The sequence below is a fragment of the Mus musculus genome, chromosome 17 (assembly GCF_000001635.26).
Source record: "Mus musculus strain C57BL/6J chromosome 17, GRCm38.p6 C57BL/6J".
Lineage (NCBI taxonomy): Eukaryota > Metazoa > Chordata > Mammalia > Rodentia > Muridae > Mus > Mus musculus.
Genome location: NC_000083.6, coordinates 43,032,200 through 43,046,936, shown reverse-complemented (window position 1 = coordinate 43,046,936; position 14,737 = coordinate 43,032,200). Strand labels below are relative to the sequence as shown.

Genomic DNA, 14,737 nt, shown 5'->3' with positions numbered 1-14,737 from the left:
AACTTGACAGAGTATTTGTCTGCATACACAAAACCCTGGGTTCAGCCCACCGCACCATAAGCCAGGTCAGACATACCTATGATTCCAGCCCTCCCGGGACTCGGGAAGTGAACGCTGAGTGGTCAAAAGCTTAAAGCCATCCTCTGCTATGCAATGTAATGTCGCCAGCCCAGGCTACATTAATCCCTTTTTAAGTACAGAAAATGACCTCTCTCCCTTGTGGCCACCAAAGCAAAGCAGTCCACACCTAAGAGAGCCCCAGAAACCTCACAATGTTTGCTGAGGAAAATGCTGTCTCCACAGGTCACGTGATACACACTGTCAAATGCATGCTAGCTGCCTAAGGCAGACCCCTGAACAACTAGGCCAGCCAGAAGCTACACACACTCCAAACTAGGTAAATCCAGTTCCCCTTTCTCACTCCCTTTTCTACGTCTCATTTTAACTCATAGTCTAAAACCTAAGAGCAAAAGGAAACATAATCCAACACAGTAACAGCAGGGCCGGGCAGGGTCGTGTTCCTCTCCGCTCTTTCCCACACTTCCACCCCCATCAGTACATGGTGGACGCTGGTCTCAGCTTCAGGCACTTTTGCAAATGCAAGGAATGGGGAAAAAAGACATGAGGGATGGTAAATAATTGAAGGAAAAGAAACAGCAATGGCACCGGTTAGAAACAACCGTGAGAGCGCACAATTGGTTCCTATTCTCAGCACCTCACTGCCAATGGGGCTGGACCTTCTGCAGACATAAGGAAGCGAACAAGGTGACTTTTGGGGGGAATCTTCCCATACTTCCTCAGTGCAGTTGTAGGGAGACTAAGTTTTACTATCATTATCATTTAGAGTGTGTGTGTGTCTGTGTCTGTGTGTGTGTGTGTGTATGTGTGCTTGTGAATGTGAAAATAAAAGGTCAAATAAAAGAATTTTCTGTGTAGCCTCTGTTTCTTTCACCTTATTTGTCTATTTGTTTGTTTGTTTGTTTGTTTTTTGATTCACTGTGTAGTGAGGCTAACCTACAACTCATTTTGCTGTCCTAGAACTTGTAGCAGCACCCCTGCCTCAGCCTCTCAAGCGATCTTGCCTCTATGCCTGGCTTTTGCACTGATCACCTTTAGAAAATGTTTATTTGTTTAAATTACATGTATGTGCACTCGAGAGCAGTCACCCACAGAGACCAGAGACGTTAGCATCCCTTGGAGCTGCATTATCTATAGGCTGTTCCAAGGCTGTCTCTGGAAGAACAGCTTGGGCTTCTAACCACTGAGCCATCTCTCCAGCCCTTTCATTTCCATTTTAAATCAAGTGGAACTTTTGTACACCCACCCACACTGACCCCATTACCTTGGGGTTATAATACAAAAAGAACTCTATTTCCACAAAGACGACAAAGGATGGCAATTAGAGCCCAAACAATAGGCTCACATCATTATGACAGCTTAACCTCATAACAAAATCTTTAAATAGGGCTCATAGATAGAAATTCTAGAGGAATTTACTTACGATCCCCAGTGCTAAAGTGAGTATATTGAAAGAAACCTCTGCTTCTTCCGACCATGCCAACCTCTTCTGACTTTGGAAAAGAAGGAAGCTATGGAGTACCAAAGTACGTAACCTCCGAAGGTGCAACTCCTGGGTCTAACCATAGGATTCCGTGAGAAAAGAACCACAGTGCTTGAAACATCAACTTTAGAAACTGTTCATCAATGGCAGACAGAGAAGCCCAAGAGGGCTTTATGGTAAGAAGACAAGAGAGCTGAGGTCTGACAAGGCAAGAAAGATCCCGCAGGTCACTTAGACACAACACAACCATTGCAGCCATGACACACAGCAGCAATGAGATCCGTACCTGCTCAACACTGAGACCTTCAAGGTCACATCACAGGACTAGGAAGTGACATGAACCCCCCACTCTGTTCCTAAAGATCTGTCTATGGACCACTATTGGATGCTATGGAACAGGGCATCATTTTCTTTAATGGGGAAGTAAATAGGAGGCTAGTTGGATAGAGGGTAGCATTCAGAGAGAAAGGAAGATCGATACCAGAGCTAATGGCTGGAGAACATAACCAACAGTGCATTGTGTGTACATATGAAACTGTCATGCAATAATAGCAATTTTGTAGAGGAGCCCGGCATGTCCCTGTTACAGTGGGAAGTGGTAAATAAAGGAGGTCTTCCAGGACCTTTGATAGAAGACTCCTGGGTATTCAGTCCTCATTCTCATAAGCCATTCAGTGTGAATAGACAAGAACCAGGAAGGGATCTCGTGAGGCGGGATAATCTGCGGCCCGAGCACAATACAGTCAGATCAACGAGGCATTGTTCGTAGAGAGCCCAGCGCACCTGCTGCAGCTTTCACGGAACAGACCCTCTCTTTGTAATAGGATTTTACCTGCTTGCACCCTTGAACCTAGCAATTTGGAAAGAGAAAGGCCTTCCTTAGAGAAACACCTCAAACAGAAATATCCCAACGCAGAAACCCGGGAAGGCTGAACTACTGAAGGGGCTACTTACACCCGACAGAGATGACTGAAAGACACCCCGTGAAAGGGACCGAAGTGTGTGAGTGGGTTGGATTTGATTTGTCCGCTTCCATCCCTTTTATATAAACCAGAATGTTGTTGTAAGGACACACGACATTTTATGAGGCAAAAAGAGCTGTAAGAATGTTGAAGGTCGGACTGATGAGGTGGCTCAGAGGGCAAAGACCCTTGGCATTAAGCCTTAAGACCTGGGTTCTATCCCTGGGGTCCACATAGTGGTAGAAAAGAACTGACCCCTGTAAATTGTCTTCTAGCCTTTAGCCATGCGTCGTGGCATGCAAGCACCTCAACACACTATGTAAATAATCAAATAATCACGTAATACATTTCTAAAAGAATCCTTAAGGTCATTGTTCTCTAGTGCTTTCTGCTCCGGGGCCAGCCTTTATCATCACAACCTGCTGTATTCTTAGAATTTTAAACCCACGCTCCAAAAGCATGTTTCTAAATGTATCTGATCACAAACTATACTGGCCAACTAGTGAGTAATAGCATCATCACAGACAACTTTGCATTGACATCATCTTAAAAGGAGAAGTCACATGTTCTACTAACAAGGTAGGCTCAGAGCACAGGTAACTCCAGGGGGCAGCTGAATATGAAATTTGATCCTAGACTAGATCTGACCCTCAAGGGAAAAGTTATCCATCCTCAGAGAAGAAAGTGCTCAGTGAGACAGTGCTGGCCATGCAAGCGTGAGGAGGAGAGCGTGTATCCCCACCACCCAGATGAGAGCCGGGTGGGGCAAGGACCACCTGCAGTCTTAGGTGGTGATGATGGAGGATTTCAGAGGAAATCTGGAGAGCTAGACCACGCTGAGGCTTCCGTGAGAGACCCTGATCAGAAAAGAGAATGGAGAGAGAGCTCAAGAGACACGTGATACCAATATCTGGCCTCCACACTCACGTACACATATGTACATACACATGCCTACACATTTACACACCTACATATAAATACACACACACCAAATTAAAAAAAAAAAAAAAACACCACTGGGCAGTGGTGGCGCACGCCTTTAATCCCAGCACTTGGGAGGCAGAGGCAGGCAGATTTCTGAATTCAAGGCCAGCCTGGTCTACAAAGTGAGTTCCAGGACAGCCAGGGCTATACAGAGAAACCCTGTCTCGAAAAAAACAAAAAACAAAAAACAAAAAACAAAAACAAATGTTCTTTCTGTCAAGGGCCTAACTGGATATGTTAGCTGTTTGTTTCTTGAGGGTATTTTAGTGGGGTTGTTGTTGTTGTTTCTTTGTCAACCTGACACAAGAGAGTCAGTTACCAAGAGAGAACCTTAATTAAGAAAAATGTCTCCATTGAATTGGCCCATAGGAAAGTCTGTGAGGCGCTTTCTTGATTGATATGGGAGGGCCCGGCCCTTTGTGGATGGTGTTACCTCTGGGTGGACTGTTTAAAAAAATCAATCAGGGGATTCACGGGGAGCAAGGCAGTGAGCAATGCTCCTCCAGGGCCTCTGCTTCAGTTCCTGCCTCCAAGATCCTATCTGAGTTCCTGCCCTAACTTCCCTCCATGATGAACTCTGACATGCAAGTGTAAGCCAGATAAACTCTTCCCCTACCTCCAGGTTTCTTTTGCTTATCATAACAACTGGAAGCAAACTTGGACACCAGGCCAACAAAAGGAGCAATGTATACAACAAAGTATTGTCCCAACTTTCAGTTTACTGAGGTTGGGAACTACAAAATATTTTACAAAGAGAATATCTTTGTTGTTAGGAAATATATTAATTTATTAAAGGGTAAAAGCCCATGAAACAATTTGGGAAGTTTATTTTGTCTATTGAGTAAATGTGTATATAAGTATGGCATGTATTATATATACATGCCATTAAATATAACACATTATTCTGTAATCCAATCTCTATTGTGTAAAATTACTATATGGCTTCAGAAGCAAAGAACAGATGACAATGAGTAAAATCTGAAGGCGGGAGTGGTGGCACATGTGTGTAATTCTAGCATTAGGGAGTCGGAGGCAGGAGGATAAGGAATTCAAGGGCAGCTTTGGCTACGTGGTGAATTTGAGGGCAGCCTGCGCTGCGTAAGACACTAACTATCTCAGAACAACCACAGCAATAAGAATAAGACCAACCTGACAACAGGAATACAGGTATTGTTTACCCTCCTCTCCTCACAAGTTCTAAGTTAGAATTATGTTGCCATAGGAAGGTTTTAAAATTTTTTTTATTAGAAAGGCAGAGGGTTGATGGTGAGGCTTTCTAGCCACCAGATTTCCAGAGGATTCTAGAGGGTCAACACAGGCTATCAACAAGATATGGCCAACCAGCAGCCCAAGAGCCATAGGCATCCCGGGACAGCTATGAAGACAGCACAACACACTCACAGGAGACAATTTGAGGCTGTCACATCAGAAATTGGATAGTTCTGGGAGTCTGAACCAGGCAGAGTGCTGCCCCAGCATCCAGCTGAGCAGTCTCCCAAGTCATTAAGGAAGGCAAAATAAGTTGGGTTTTAACGTTCCTCTGCAACTTCCTGTAATGGTTTTATTATACAAAACGTGTACCATTTGTGGGGTACTAACAAGAAGAGGGGTAAAAGGACAAAATCCTACCACACTGGGACTGTTCTTCATGCTGGCATCTTTCCTTCCAACCTCTGAAGGTTTAAAAGAGTCGAGACTGTGGCAAACTATGTAGCTCTGTCCGTTCCTTTTATGCGATATAAATGACCCTTTGGACTGGGTGGAAATATCCCATTATACATGCACAGTTCAGCATTTGCTCAGCTATTCCCCTAGAATTGCTACTTTATTTGTTTGCAATGTTTATGATTTACAAGGCTAAGTTAAATAGCTATAAGGTTAGCCAGGCTTGCCGTCCCATACCTCTAATCCCAACACTAAAGATGCTGACATGAAGACTCACAAGTTCAAGGCCCGCCTGGCTACAGAGTCAGATTTTGTCTCCTCTCCCCACAAAAGAGCGTTTATGTTCACTGTGCTTGCTTTTAAAAAAAACATCTGTTTCTACCTCAGTGATAGAGTCCCAAAATAGAATTCCTGTCCCAAAGAGTATACGCACTTTCAAAACCAGTTTGTCGGAAGGTGAGCATACACCTTTATCTGTAAATGGGAAAGGAAACATTTGAATGGGATTTCCAGAGCCTGCCTTCACTCAGGAAAGGAAGTTACAGCCACAGCGGGGAACAAAATTGCTGCCTTCATGTCAGACTGAGCACAGAGACAAATAAGTACTGTAAGCTATTTTTGCCCTTAAAAGAGAAAAGACCAAAATATTTCAGCCTCTATCAACACACAGAGGCTACTAAGTGAGAGGCACGGCCTCAGATGAAGACGAACCTCTTATGGTGTATATCCATCACTTAACAGATATTTCTGTGTCCTGGATTGGGTGAGATTCTAAACATTTAAGAGGGAGAGGTGTGTGTGTGTGTGTGTGTGTGTGTGTGTGTGTGTGTGTGTGTGTGTGTGTGAAGATACAAAGCCAAAAGCAAGATTCACATCTAAGCCTTGCAGCCCAGCTAACTTATAGCAATTTAGTCTTGAACTCCCATTTCTTTTTTCCTCAGCCCTGCAACAGAAAAGGGAAGTGTGGGCTGGCAAGATAGCTCCGTGTGCTAAAAGCTCTTTGCTACACAAGCCTGAGTTTGATCTCTGGAGCGCACAGTTAGAAAAGAGAACTGACTCCCAAAAGTTGTCCTCTGACCTCCACATGAGAGCATGTTCGAACATGCATGCATGCATGCACACATGCACATACACAAATAGTATTTGTTTGGGTTTGTTTGTTTTTTAAAACAGAAAGAAGAAAGAGTTGCAGTAGTAAGAGATGTGAAGTCTGGTGCCATGAGTCCTGAACAATTAGTCTCTTGTTTGAGTGAAACCTCGCTGGATTAAATTCCAGCCTTTGCTAAAGAACACAGTTAAAACATAGAAGTCCCTCACAGTGACTTGCAGGTAGGTCCCTGATTCAGCAACCTTTTCCAGTTTCAATGGTGCAACGGAGGGAAATGGAAAGAGGTGATCCTATCTGAATTGCACCATTTGTAATAGATGATTAGAATCATGTTCTAGAACCTGCTAGATCCTGGAAAGTCCTTGGTGAGGAAAAGGGACTCCACAAGCTACAGATTCCCCACCCCTTGAGAGACCAGGAATGAGGACGCGCGCTCTGCACGCAGAGAGGAAGCGGAAGAAACTCACCATGGCCGTTGCGGTAGTAGATCCATTTCTCCCGGTTCTGGGTGGGAGTCAGGGACTTCTTCAGCCCCGCCTTTTCCACTATGGCGCTGGGATCCTGCCGGGGCCCCTTTTTGAGAGTCCTGGAGCTCTTTCGGATACTGCACACCACTATCAGCACCAGGACCAGCAGAAGGAAGAGGACGATCATCCAAGGCAAGTGCTCGTTGATGTCGAAATGCTTGTGAGCGTTCTGTCTGGGGTGACCCCTCTTGGGGGCCTTGATGGCTGTGCTGGACTTCTCACCCGTGGCCTCCATGGACGATGGCAGCAGCTTCAGAATGTGTCTGTGGTGGGGGGCTTGCTGGTGGGTAACTTGTGGTGGGTTTGGCAGGGTCCTATTAGTGCCTTCCTTCCCACTGGTTGAGCTCGTATTGTCAGGCACTGTCCCTTCCTCGATGCCACTTGGTACCTTAGTTCTAACAGAGGCAGTAGAGTTGGAATCTGTTGAGTTCATGCCTAGAAAAAAAAGAGTAAGGAAGGGGGGAAGAGCTTTTCCATATTTGGGCATCTACACATTCTCTCCTGTCCCTTGTCACCTCCAAGTGAGGGCGGATAATCAAGAAAGAGATGATTGTTGGAGCTAAGATTAAATATTATTTTGCCCATTTTCATAAAGGTCCTAACAGCATCTTTATATAAAAGATAAAAATATGAATAGCTAAACTCTGTTTCTGTGCCCAGAACATGGGCATCTTTGGGGAAACCAATATTTGAGCTCTCTTAAACAGCTTCCCCTCGATTTTCAAGTTCTACGTGGACAAATGTCTATCTGCCACTAGTAGCCCTTCATTGATTGGCTTGTGCAGAGAACTCATTTCAATTAAATTCCTTTGCTTGCTCTCTTCCTCCCTCACCTTTCATGACTCAGTGATGAAACAGAGCCCATGGCAAAGATAAAGGAAAGGGCTCGGACTCCACGCCAACCCTGTGCAACAGGTCAGTCAATAGAGTAAGGCTGGACTCTCTCAGGAGCCATCTCCAAGCTCACACAGGGCTGGGGCTGGCTCTGTGAACTGCTTTCTGTGACATTTCCACAAAGCCCTCACAAAAAGAGTGTGAGGGATGGAACCTGAGACAGAGCCTGACTTGTGTCAGCCACTGGAGCTACTCATACCTGTCTCTTCATTTCAAAATGGCGGGCATGAGAAATCGTTCCCTGCACGTGAAGGCCAGACATCGTCACACACGACAGTGTGCTAGCAGACACAATTTAAGTTGGCCATATCTCATGGGAACTAAGTGAAATGAAAGAGGATCTAGCAAATTTTGAACTTCTGCCTGAGTGTTGACGGGAATGTGACAGACGTGGATAAAGGCCATGAACTCAAGCTGAATAAAAAAAAAAAAAAAAAAAAATTGTCATTTTTTTCCAGATTCGAGGGCTGGCTACCTTTACTCAGATTTAAACTTTTCTTTTTTTGTCCTACCTTGGAGTCAACATTCCTCCCTTCCTTCCAGACATAATGACAAGCTCTCCCTTGCTGTCTCTTCTTCTGGCTCCATCTACACACGATTAGCTCCATTTTACATAACTTTTTTTAATCTGAAAGGAACCTTAAACAACTAAAATCACTCAACTCACTCATTCAGGCCCAGCACTGAGTCGGTTAAGTGATTTACATAAGGTCACACACTGTCCTTATTTCTCGAAGTTCTTTATTTGCCAGTTTGATGTAACCTACTTTCTAGATATCTGTTGTCTCCTAATAGAAACCCTCTGAGTTGCAATATTTCTATTAAGTCCAAAGAAGCCAAATTTAATTAGCCACACAAAAAATGAAGGTTCCCTCCTCCAAGGGATGATTTTTTAGATTTAGCAAAGTGAAGAGAACATCTTTGGTTAGCAGCTCACTCTACTGGGCTCAAAGCCTTCCTCAAGCAAGCAATTCGTGGGGTTGAGTTACCTTGGGGCTCATAGGTGGAGGAAGGGACATCGTGGGATTCCATATGCTCAGGGTGAGAAAAGGTAACTGTGCCAGAGGAAGGTGGGTTTGTGCTGGAGAAGAACAGGCGCATGCCACAGACGTTGTCTGTCTCCTTGGTCCCTGGCTTGACCACCTCCAGGTTCTGACCCAGACAGTCCGTGTGAGCTTTACACTTCATCACACTGGAAGGCACGTCAGAGAAGGTACCCCGAGCGCACTGCTTACAGCGCACATCTTCATTCTCTGTCCCTTTCTTCCGCACACCCCAGCCCACGGGGCACACTGTATGGGGAGCGCAGGTACCATTAGACTGATACATTCCAGGTGGGCAGATGCACTCTCGGTCAGTCAAGGCAGCACAAGGTAATCTCTCAATCATCGGCCATGGACATGGCTGACTACAGTCATGGCATCTCTCTATGCCGTTCTCGTGCCTGGTAAAGGTCCCCGCGGGGCAGCTGCTGCAGACTCGCAGGCTCATGTTGGTACAGTGCTCGGAGACGTACGTTCCTGCTGGGCACTTGTCGCAGGTTAGCACCTGGCCAGTGGTACGGTCAACATGGCGGTAGGTGCCAGGGAGACTCAGAGTCTTTTGTTCTGGTTGAGCTGTGATGGTGCTGAGGAATCCAAGCTGAAAGAAATAAGAGAGGTGTCAGATAGAGGAGCAGAGGCGAACAGAGCAACAGCAACAGCAACAGCAATAACAGGTCATCACCACTGTTCAAGATCTGGCGGGTACCACACCAACTTGACATCAGAAAGAGGGAGGTGTGTGCCAAAGTTGTCATTTCTATAGCACCTGCATACCTGATGATAAACTTTTGTTTTGTTTTGTTTTGTTTTGTTTTGTTTTAACAAACAGCCATACTTTTGACAGTCCTGTTATGTGCATTAAACAATGGAGCTGGTGCTTTTAGATTCAAACGCAGTTTGTCCAGTCTCTGAAGGCCACAACCGATAGACACAATCCCTGCAGGCATCCATTGAGAAATCTACCCATTGAGCTTGGGTCCAGCAAGAATAACTCAGTGTTCATGTTCTAAAATAAAAACTTCACCCAGCAGGTCAGAGTTTCACCAACTTCCAGATTAAAAACTTGGAGGACCCGTTGGGTGTGGTAGCATATGCCTTTAATCCCAGCACTTGGGAGGCAGAAGCAGGCGGATCTCTGAGTTTGGAGCTAGTCTGGTCTACCAATTGAGTTCTAAGATAGCCAGGGCTACATGGAGACACCCTGTCTGGACAAACCACACACACACACACACACACACACACACACACACACACACACACACACACACCTGGGGGTATCCCAAGTTCCAAGTCCTGAGATGCTGTGAAAGAGAAGCAGGGAGCAAAAGACTAGAGTGACTGCTTCCCTGGGGCTGTCAAAATGAAGGCCCTGATAGTCTTTGCCATCCTCAGTGAGATGGAGAAATTTGTATGAAAATCATGGCTGCCCCAAGCTACCAGCTACCGAACAAATTCCTTCTAGATTTACAGATTTACAGCTACATCGGTAACTGAAAGAACAAAGCAAAAGAAAAAGAAAAAAAACTGCTTGCAAGGTGATCAAGAGTCTGTCTTCTTAGCATCTCGAAACTTGACCCCAGTCTATTCTTTTCCCAACCCCACAGTTATGTGGGGCCAGGGTACTTCCCCGCCTCTCACCGGTTCTTGAGGTTTCCTCCTTAGAGTTTACGATATACTTAGTTTTCTTCCTTCTGAGTCTGAAAGTAGGGGCAGAGGTGGTTGGCGATGGATAGTGGTTGGTTTTCTTGTTGGGAAATTTAATTTCATATTGGAAATTGAGAAAGAGAAGATCCTGCTACTTGGTGGTAAGTCTCCTCTCTCAGCGTTTGGCTTGGCCCTTCCTTTTCCTGCTCCCTCTACTTGCACAACCAGCCCAGACACCCTATCCGGAGTTCAGCAGATGCCCAGGGTGGAGGAAACCATCTGTCCAATGGAGCCCGAGTACAAGATTAGTGCCCCACCCCCACTGTAGACTCAAAAGTGTGCACCCTGGGGAGATACACAAAGCTCTAGGAAATGGAGCCTCAACCCCAGCCTTCCCCACCCAGGGCTCCTGATCCAGGGAGCCACCCTGAGTGTGCACATTGCTGACAACACCCACCAGACTAGACAAGGGTCCAGACTTTTGTTCTAAGACAGGGATGGTAGGTTCTTTCCTGATGTCTGACTTGTTGGGGTCACTTAGCTGTGTTCAAACCCCACCCAGCAACTGCACATTCCCTACACTCTATACCATGCTTGCTCCATTTGGGATTCTTGATTTCGTGGGGGTAAAATTATTTTGAAGATATTTTGTTTTGAGATAGAGTCTTATTTTATAACCCAGGCTGGCCTCGTGGAAATCCTGACTCAGACTCTCCAGTTGCTGCTGGGATTACAGGTATGAGCCACGGAGCTGGGCTAGTTTGCACAACCATGCCTGGCTCCTTTATCAGTTTTTAAGGGACTATAATGCTGACCTATAAAATTACCTCATCTATCTCCTGCAAACAGAATAAAGGAGAGTGTGAATTAACTGTGTTTAGCGAAGTGGATGGAGGAAGAAACCAGTGGGACAAGAAGCAAGCGCTGAACTGGACAAAAATCACAGGGCTGCCTCTTGCCAAGGAGCAATGGGAGGTAGGCTCCAAGCCCCCTCACTTCTGTCTCAAACAGAGCAGCTCTGCTTTGCAAAGCCTAATCAGAGGGAAGGCCTGTTGAGAGCAGAGCTTATTACTCAAACAAGACTACAGGGTCCTCTAAAGTCTCTCCCAATTCCAGAGTCAATAGCTAATCCCACTGTGCTATTTAAAGAAGAAGAAGGAAAAACTGTATCTAAACAAGAGTTTCCCCTTCCAAGTTGTGGAAGTACTTGCCGGTACTAGGGAGACTCAGACAAGAGGATCACAGGATCCAGACCAGTCTGAGCTACATAAAGAAACTTTGTCCCAAAACAAAACAATATCCCCTTGTGATGGCGCAAGTTTGTAAACCCAACACTTGAGAAGCTGAGGTAGGAGGATCAGGAGTTCAAGGCTATCTTTGGCTACACGTCAAGTTTGAGAGTCACTTGAGCTACCTGAGAACATGCCTCTACATACATACATACATACATACATAGTTCACACACATATACGCACGCACGCACGCACATCCACACATGCACATATGTGCACCTCACACATTAGCTCTTCCCTCTAACCCCATGGATCTGGGCAGAAATAGACCAAATGGAAGACAATATTTAAAGATGGCCCCTGCACAATATAAAAAGATTATAGTGAAAGCTAACCCTAGAGGAGAAGACAAACAAATGGGAAAGGGGAGACAAGGTCATGGATAGTGAGAGTCAAGAAAACCGAGGCTGGGTCCTTCCAATTAAGACCCTTGATTCCTCTCCCAACCCCCACCATGTGTATAGACATGGCTAAGACAGGTCAGAGAGATCTAACATAGTTTCCGGCTTTTGAGTATAAAACTGAAATTGCCCGGGAAGAGTGTGTATCAAGTGGATACATCAGTCTACCTGTAATTCCATCACAGAGGTGTCAGCGGATCCCTAGAAGAAACAGGCTAGAGAGATGACACATATCACTGAGCTCTGGGTTTGGCTTAAGCACCTGCCTCGCCAAATAGGAAGGAAGAGCAATTGAGAATGGCTCCCAATGTCAACCTTGGGGCTCCATGTGCACATGGAACCACACATGAGAGCCCAGACACACGCAAACACACACACACACACATGAAAATGGAAAAAGAAAAAATAATACTGTCTGAGATGATTTTTGAAAGTACTTTCTTCATGTACCTCGTCTTATCTCTGAGATCGTTGTGAGTATACAACAGGGTGAGGAACTTATTTTGTTTGGCTGTGAGGTTTTTTTTTTCTTGCCTTTTTAATCAATCTGAGTGTTTCTGGTATCTAACTAACTCTTGAGTCCCTAACACTAAACCAAGACCCCTCTGACTGTAAAATTCTTTGATCCTGAGCCACATTTTGGATACAACCCAATCTCACAGTCAGAGTCACCCCCTTCTCTACCTAACCTGGCATTTTTAAATAACTTGATATTAGCATTTTACTTCCACCCCCCCTCAATAAACATCTATGTAATAGTCCTAGCAATTTGGAACTACAGATTCTCAGCTTCCCCGTTCTCTTGTTTGAGTTGGTTTTGTGTATGCAAAGGGAAAAAAAGCCAACCATGTTGCTCTGTGATTTCTCTTTTACTAACTTCTGTTACATCACCAAGACCTGTCTGTTTTAACATACAAACTGTCTCACTCTAACAATTCAGAGTTCTTCAACAGAATGAGCATATTCTACAGAGCTGGCTTAGCCATTAAAGGCTAGGCACGCAACCAACAGGATGGGTATGTCTTACTTCAGAGGGTCTTCCCACCAAGACTTCATTGACTGCTTTCTTGCATGTATATAGGTCAGGGTATAGTTTTCTATTGTGCACAACTGCTTCTTCCCTCCCATACCCCTCACCTAGCTTCTCTTCTCTCCACATCAGTCCAAGTAGCAGACACGATCACCCTGGTCCCAGTCTTTTGACATCCTAAATGCAATCGATAACCTGGAGCGACCCCATTCTCTCACCCCTAACAATATAAAACATATACACAAACATACGTACATAAACATCCCTGGGTGGATCAAGCAGAAAAAGTCAGGAAAAGAACTGGACAAAGATTTTGAAAAGAGAAGGCATGTTCTTACCCAACCTGTTGGGAAGTCAACAGGATCCTGGGTTGCTCACTTAGGAAATGAGCAGGTTGAACTCAGTAGTAATATTCAACCAATTCTACCCTCCTGCGTGTTGTGATTCTGTCAAATCCTGCCATCCTTATGTAGCCTTTAAATCTCTTTCTAAACACCCAGATGCCAAGCAGATGAGCAACTAGCCCATCGCACTTCCTGTTTCTGTCTATTGTACCAGCGTCTAATTACATAGTGTCTCTTAATGTTGGTTGGCAGTACCGTAAGTGTATATACTTATCTTTCCTTAATGCTTATAAGCAGCTCAAGGCCAGGGACTACTGTACAGACTATACTTCCTCACTTGCTCAACTACCTAATGAACACTAGGAAAATAATAAGCAAACCATCCTTCAAGCCAGGGGCCAGCAAAGGAATGCCAACATACCAGCTCGTCTTATAAACAAGCTTCCTAGAGTCCAGACACTGATGTAGCTAGCACTCGTGGCTGCTTTCAGGCTACTGTGGGAAAGCGACAAAGCTATGACAGAGACCATTCTGCCCAGAAACCTCAGTTAGCTTACTGTTATCACTTGGCCCTTTATAGGTGAAATCTGCCAGCTCCCAGCATGGGCATCTAAAGAAATACAAACATTGCAGAGACCAGCTGCTCATAGAAACTTCCTGGTCTCCCCCATAAGTTTCTTTATGAGCAGAGTGCTCGCTCTCTCTCTCTCTCTCTCTCTCTCTCTTTCTCTCTCTCTCTCTCTCTCTCTCCACCCACTCTAACTCACACGCTCAATCTGGTTCCTTCACACTCGGCTTCAAACTCTCACTTCCCCCTGACGTCTGAGAAAAAGCAAAATCATCCAGAGAGACAAGACTTCCTCCTGGGTGCTCTCCCTGCCTCCCATCCCCAATTGTAAAGCCCTCCTCGGTTTCTTCTTTTCCCTATATGGTTGTCATCGTTTTCTTACTTACACACTTATACTCTGTGTGTCTTCCCTGGAATCTATAATGCAGAACAGGGTTTCTCTGTGTAGCCCTGGCTGTCCTGGAACTCACTCTGTAGACCAGGCTGGCCTCGAACTCAGAGATCCACCTGCCTCTGCCTCCCAAGTCCTGGGATTAAAGGCGTGCGCCACCATGCCTGGCCAGCCTGTGCTCTTAACCTCTGAGCCTTCTCTCCAGCCCCCCATTACTCTCTCTTAACAGAACTATAATTGGCTTCTAAGAATTAGCTTCTTCGTGATACTCAAAATAAAAAGCTAATATACTAAAGAGTTCAAATATTCTTCTCTCATTTAAA

At 45.2% G+C, this 14,737-nt stretch overlaps 1 protein-coding gene across 1 annotated transcript in view; it reads right to left on the bottom strand.

The window, feature by feature from the left end:
* The window catches only part of Tnfrsf21 (tumor necrosis factor receptor superfamily, member 21), a 72,634-nt gene that overhangs the window by 42,252 nt on the left and 15,645 nt on the right, over nt 1-14,737 (bottom strand). Inside the window, exons 2-3 of the mRNA NM_178589.3 lie at nt 8,691-9,342; nt 6,748-7,242 (exon numbers count right to left, since the gene is read on the bottom strand). Coding sequence (NP_848704.1) covers nt 6,748-7,242; nt 8,691-9,342 — 1,147 coding nt within the window. The remainder of the gene's footprint in view (nt 1-6,747; nt 7,243-8,690; nt 9,343-14,737) is intronic.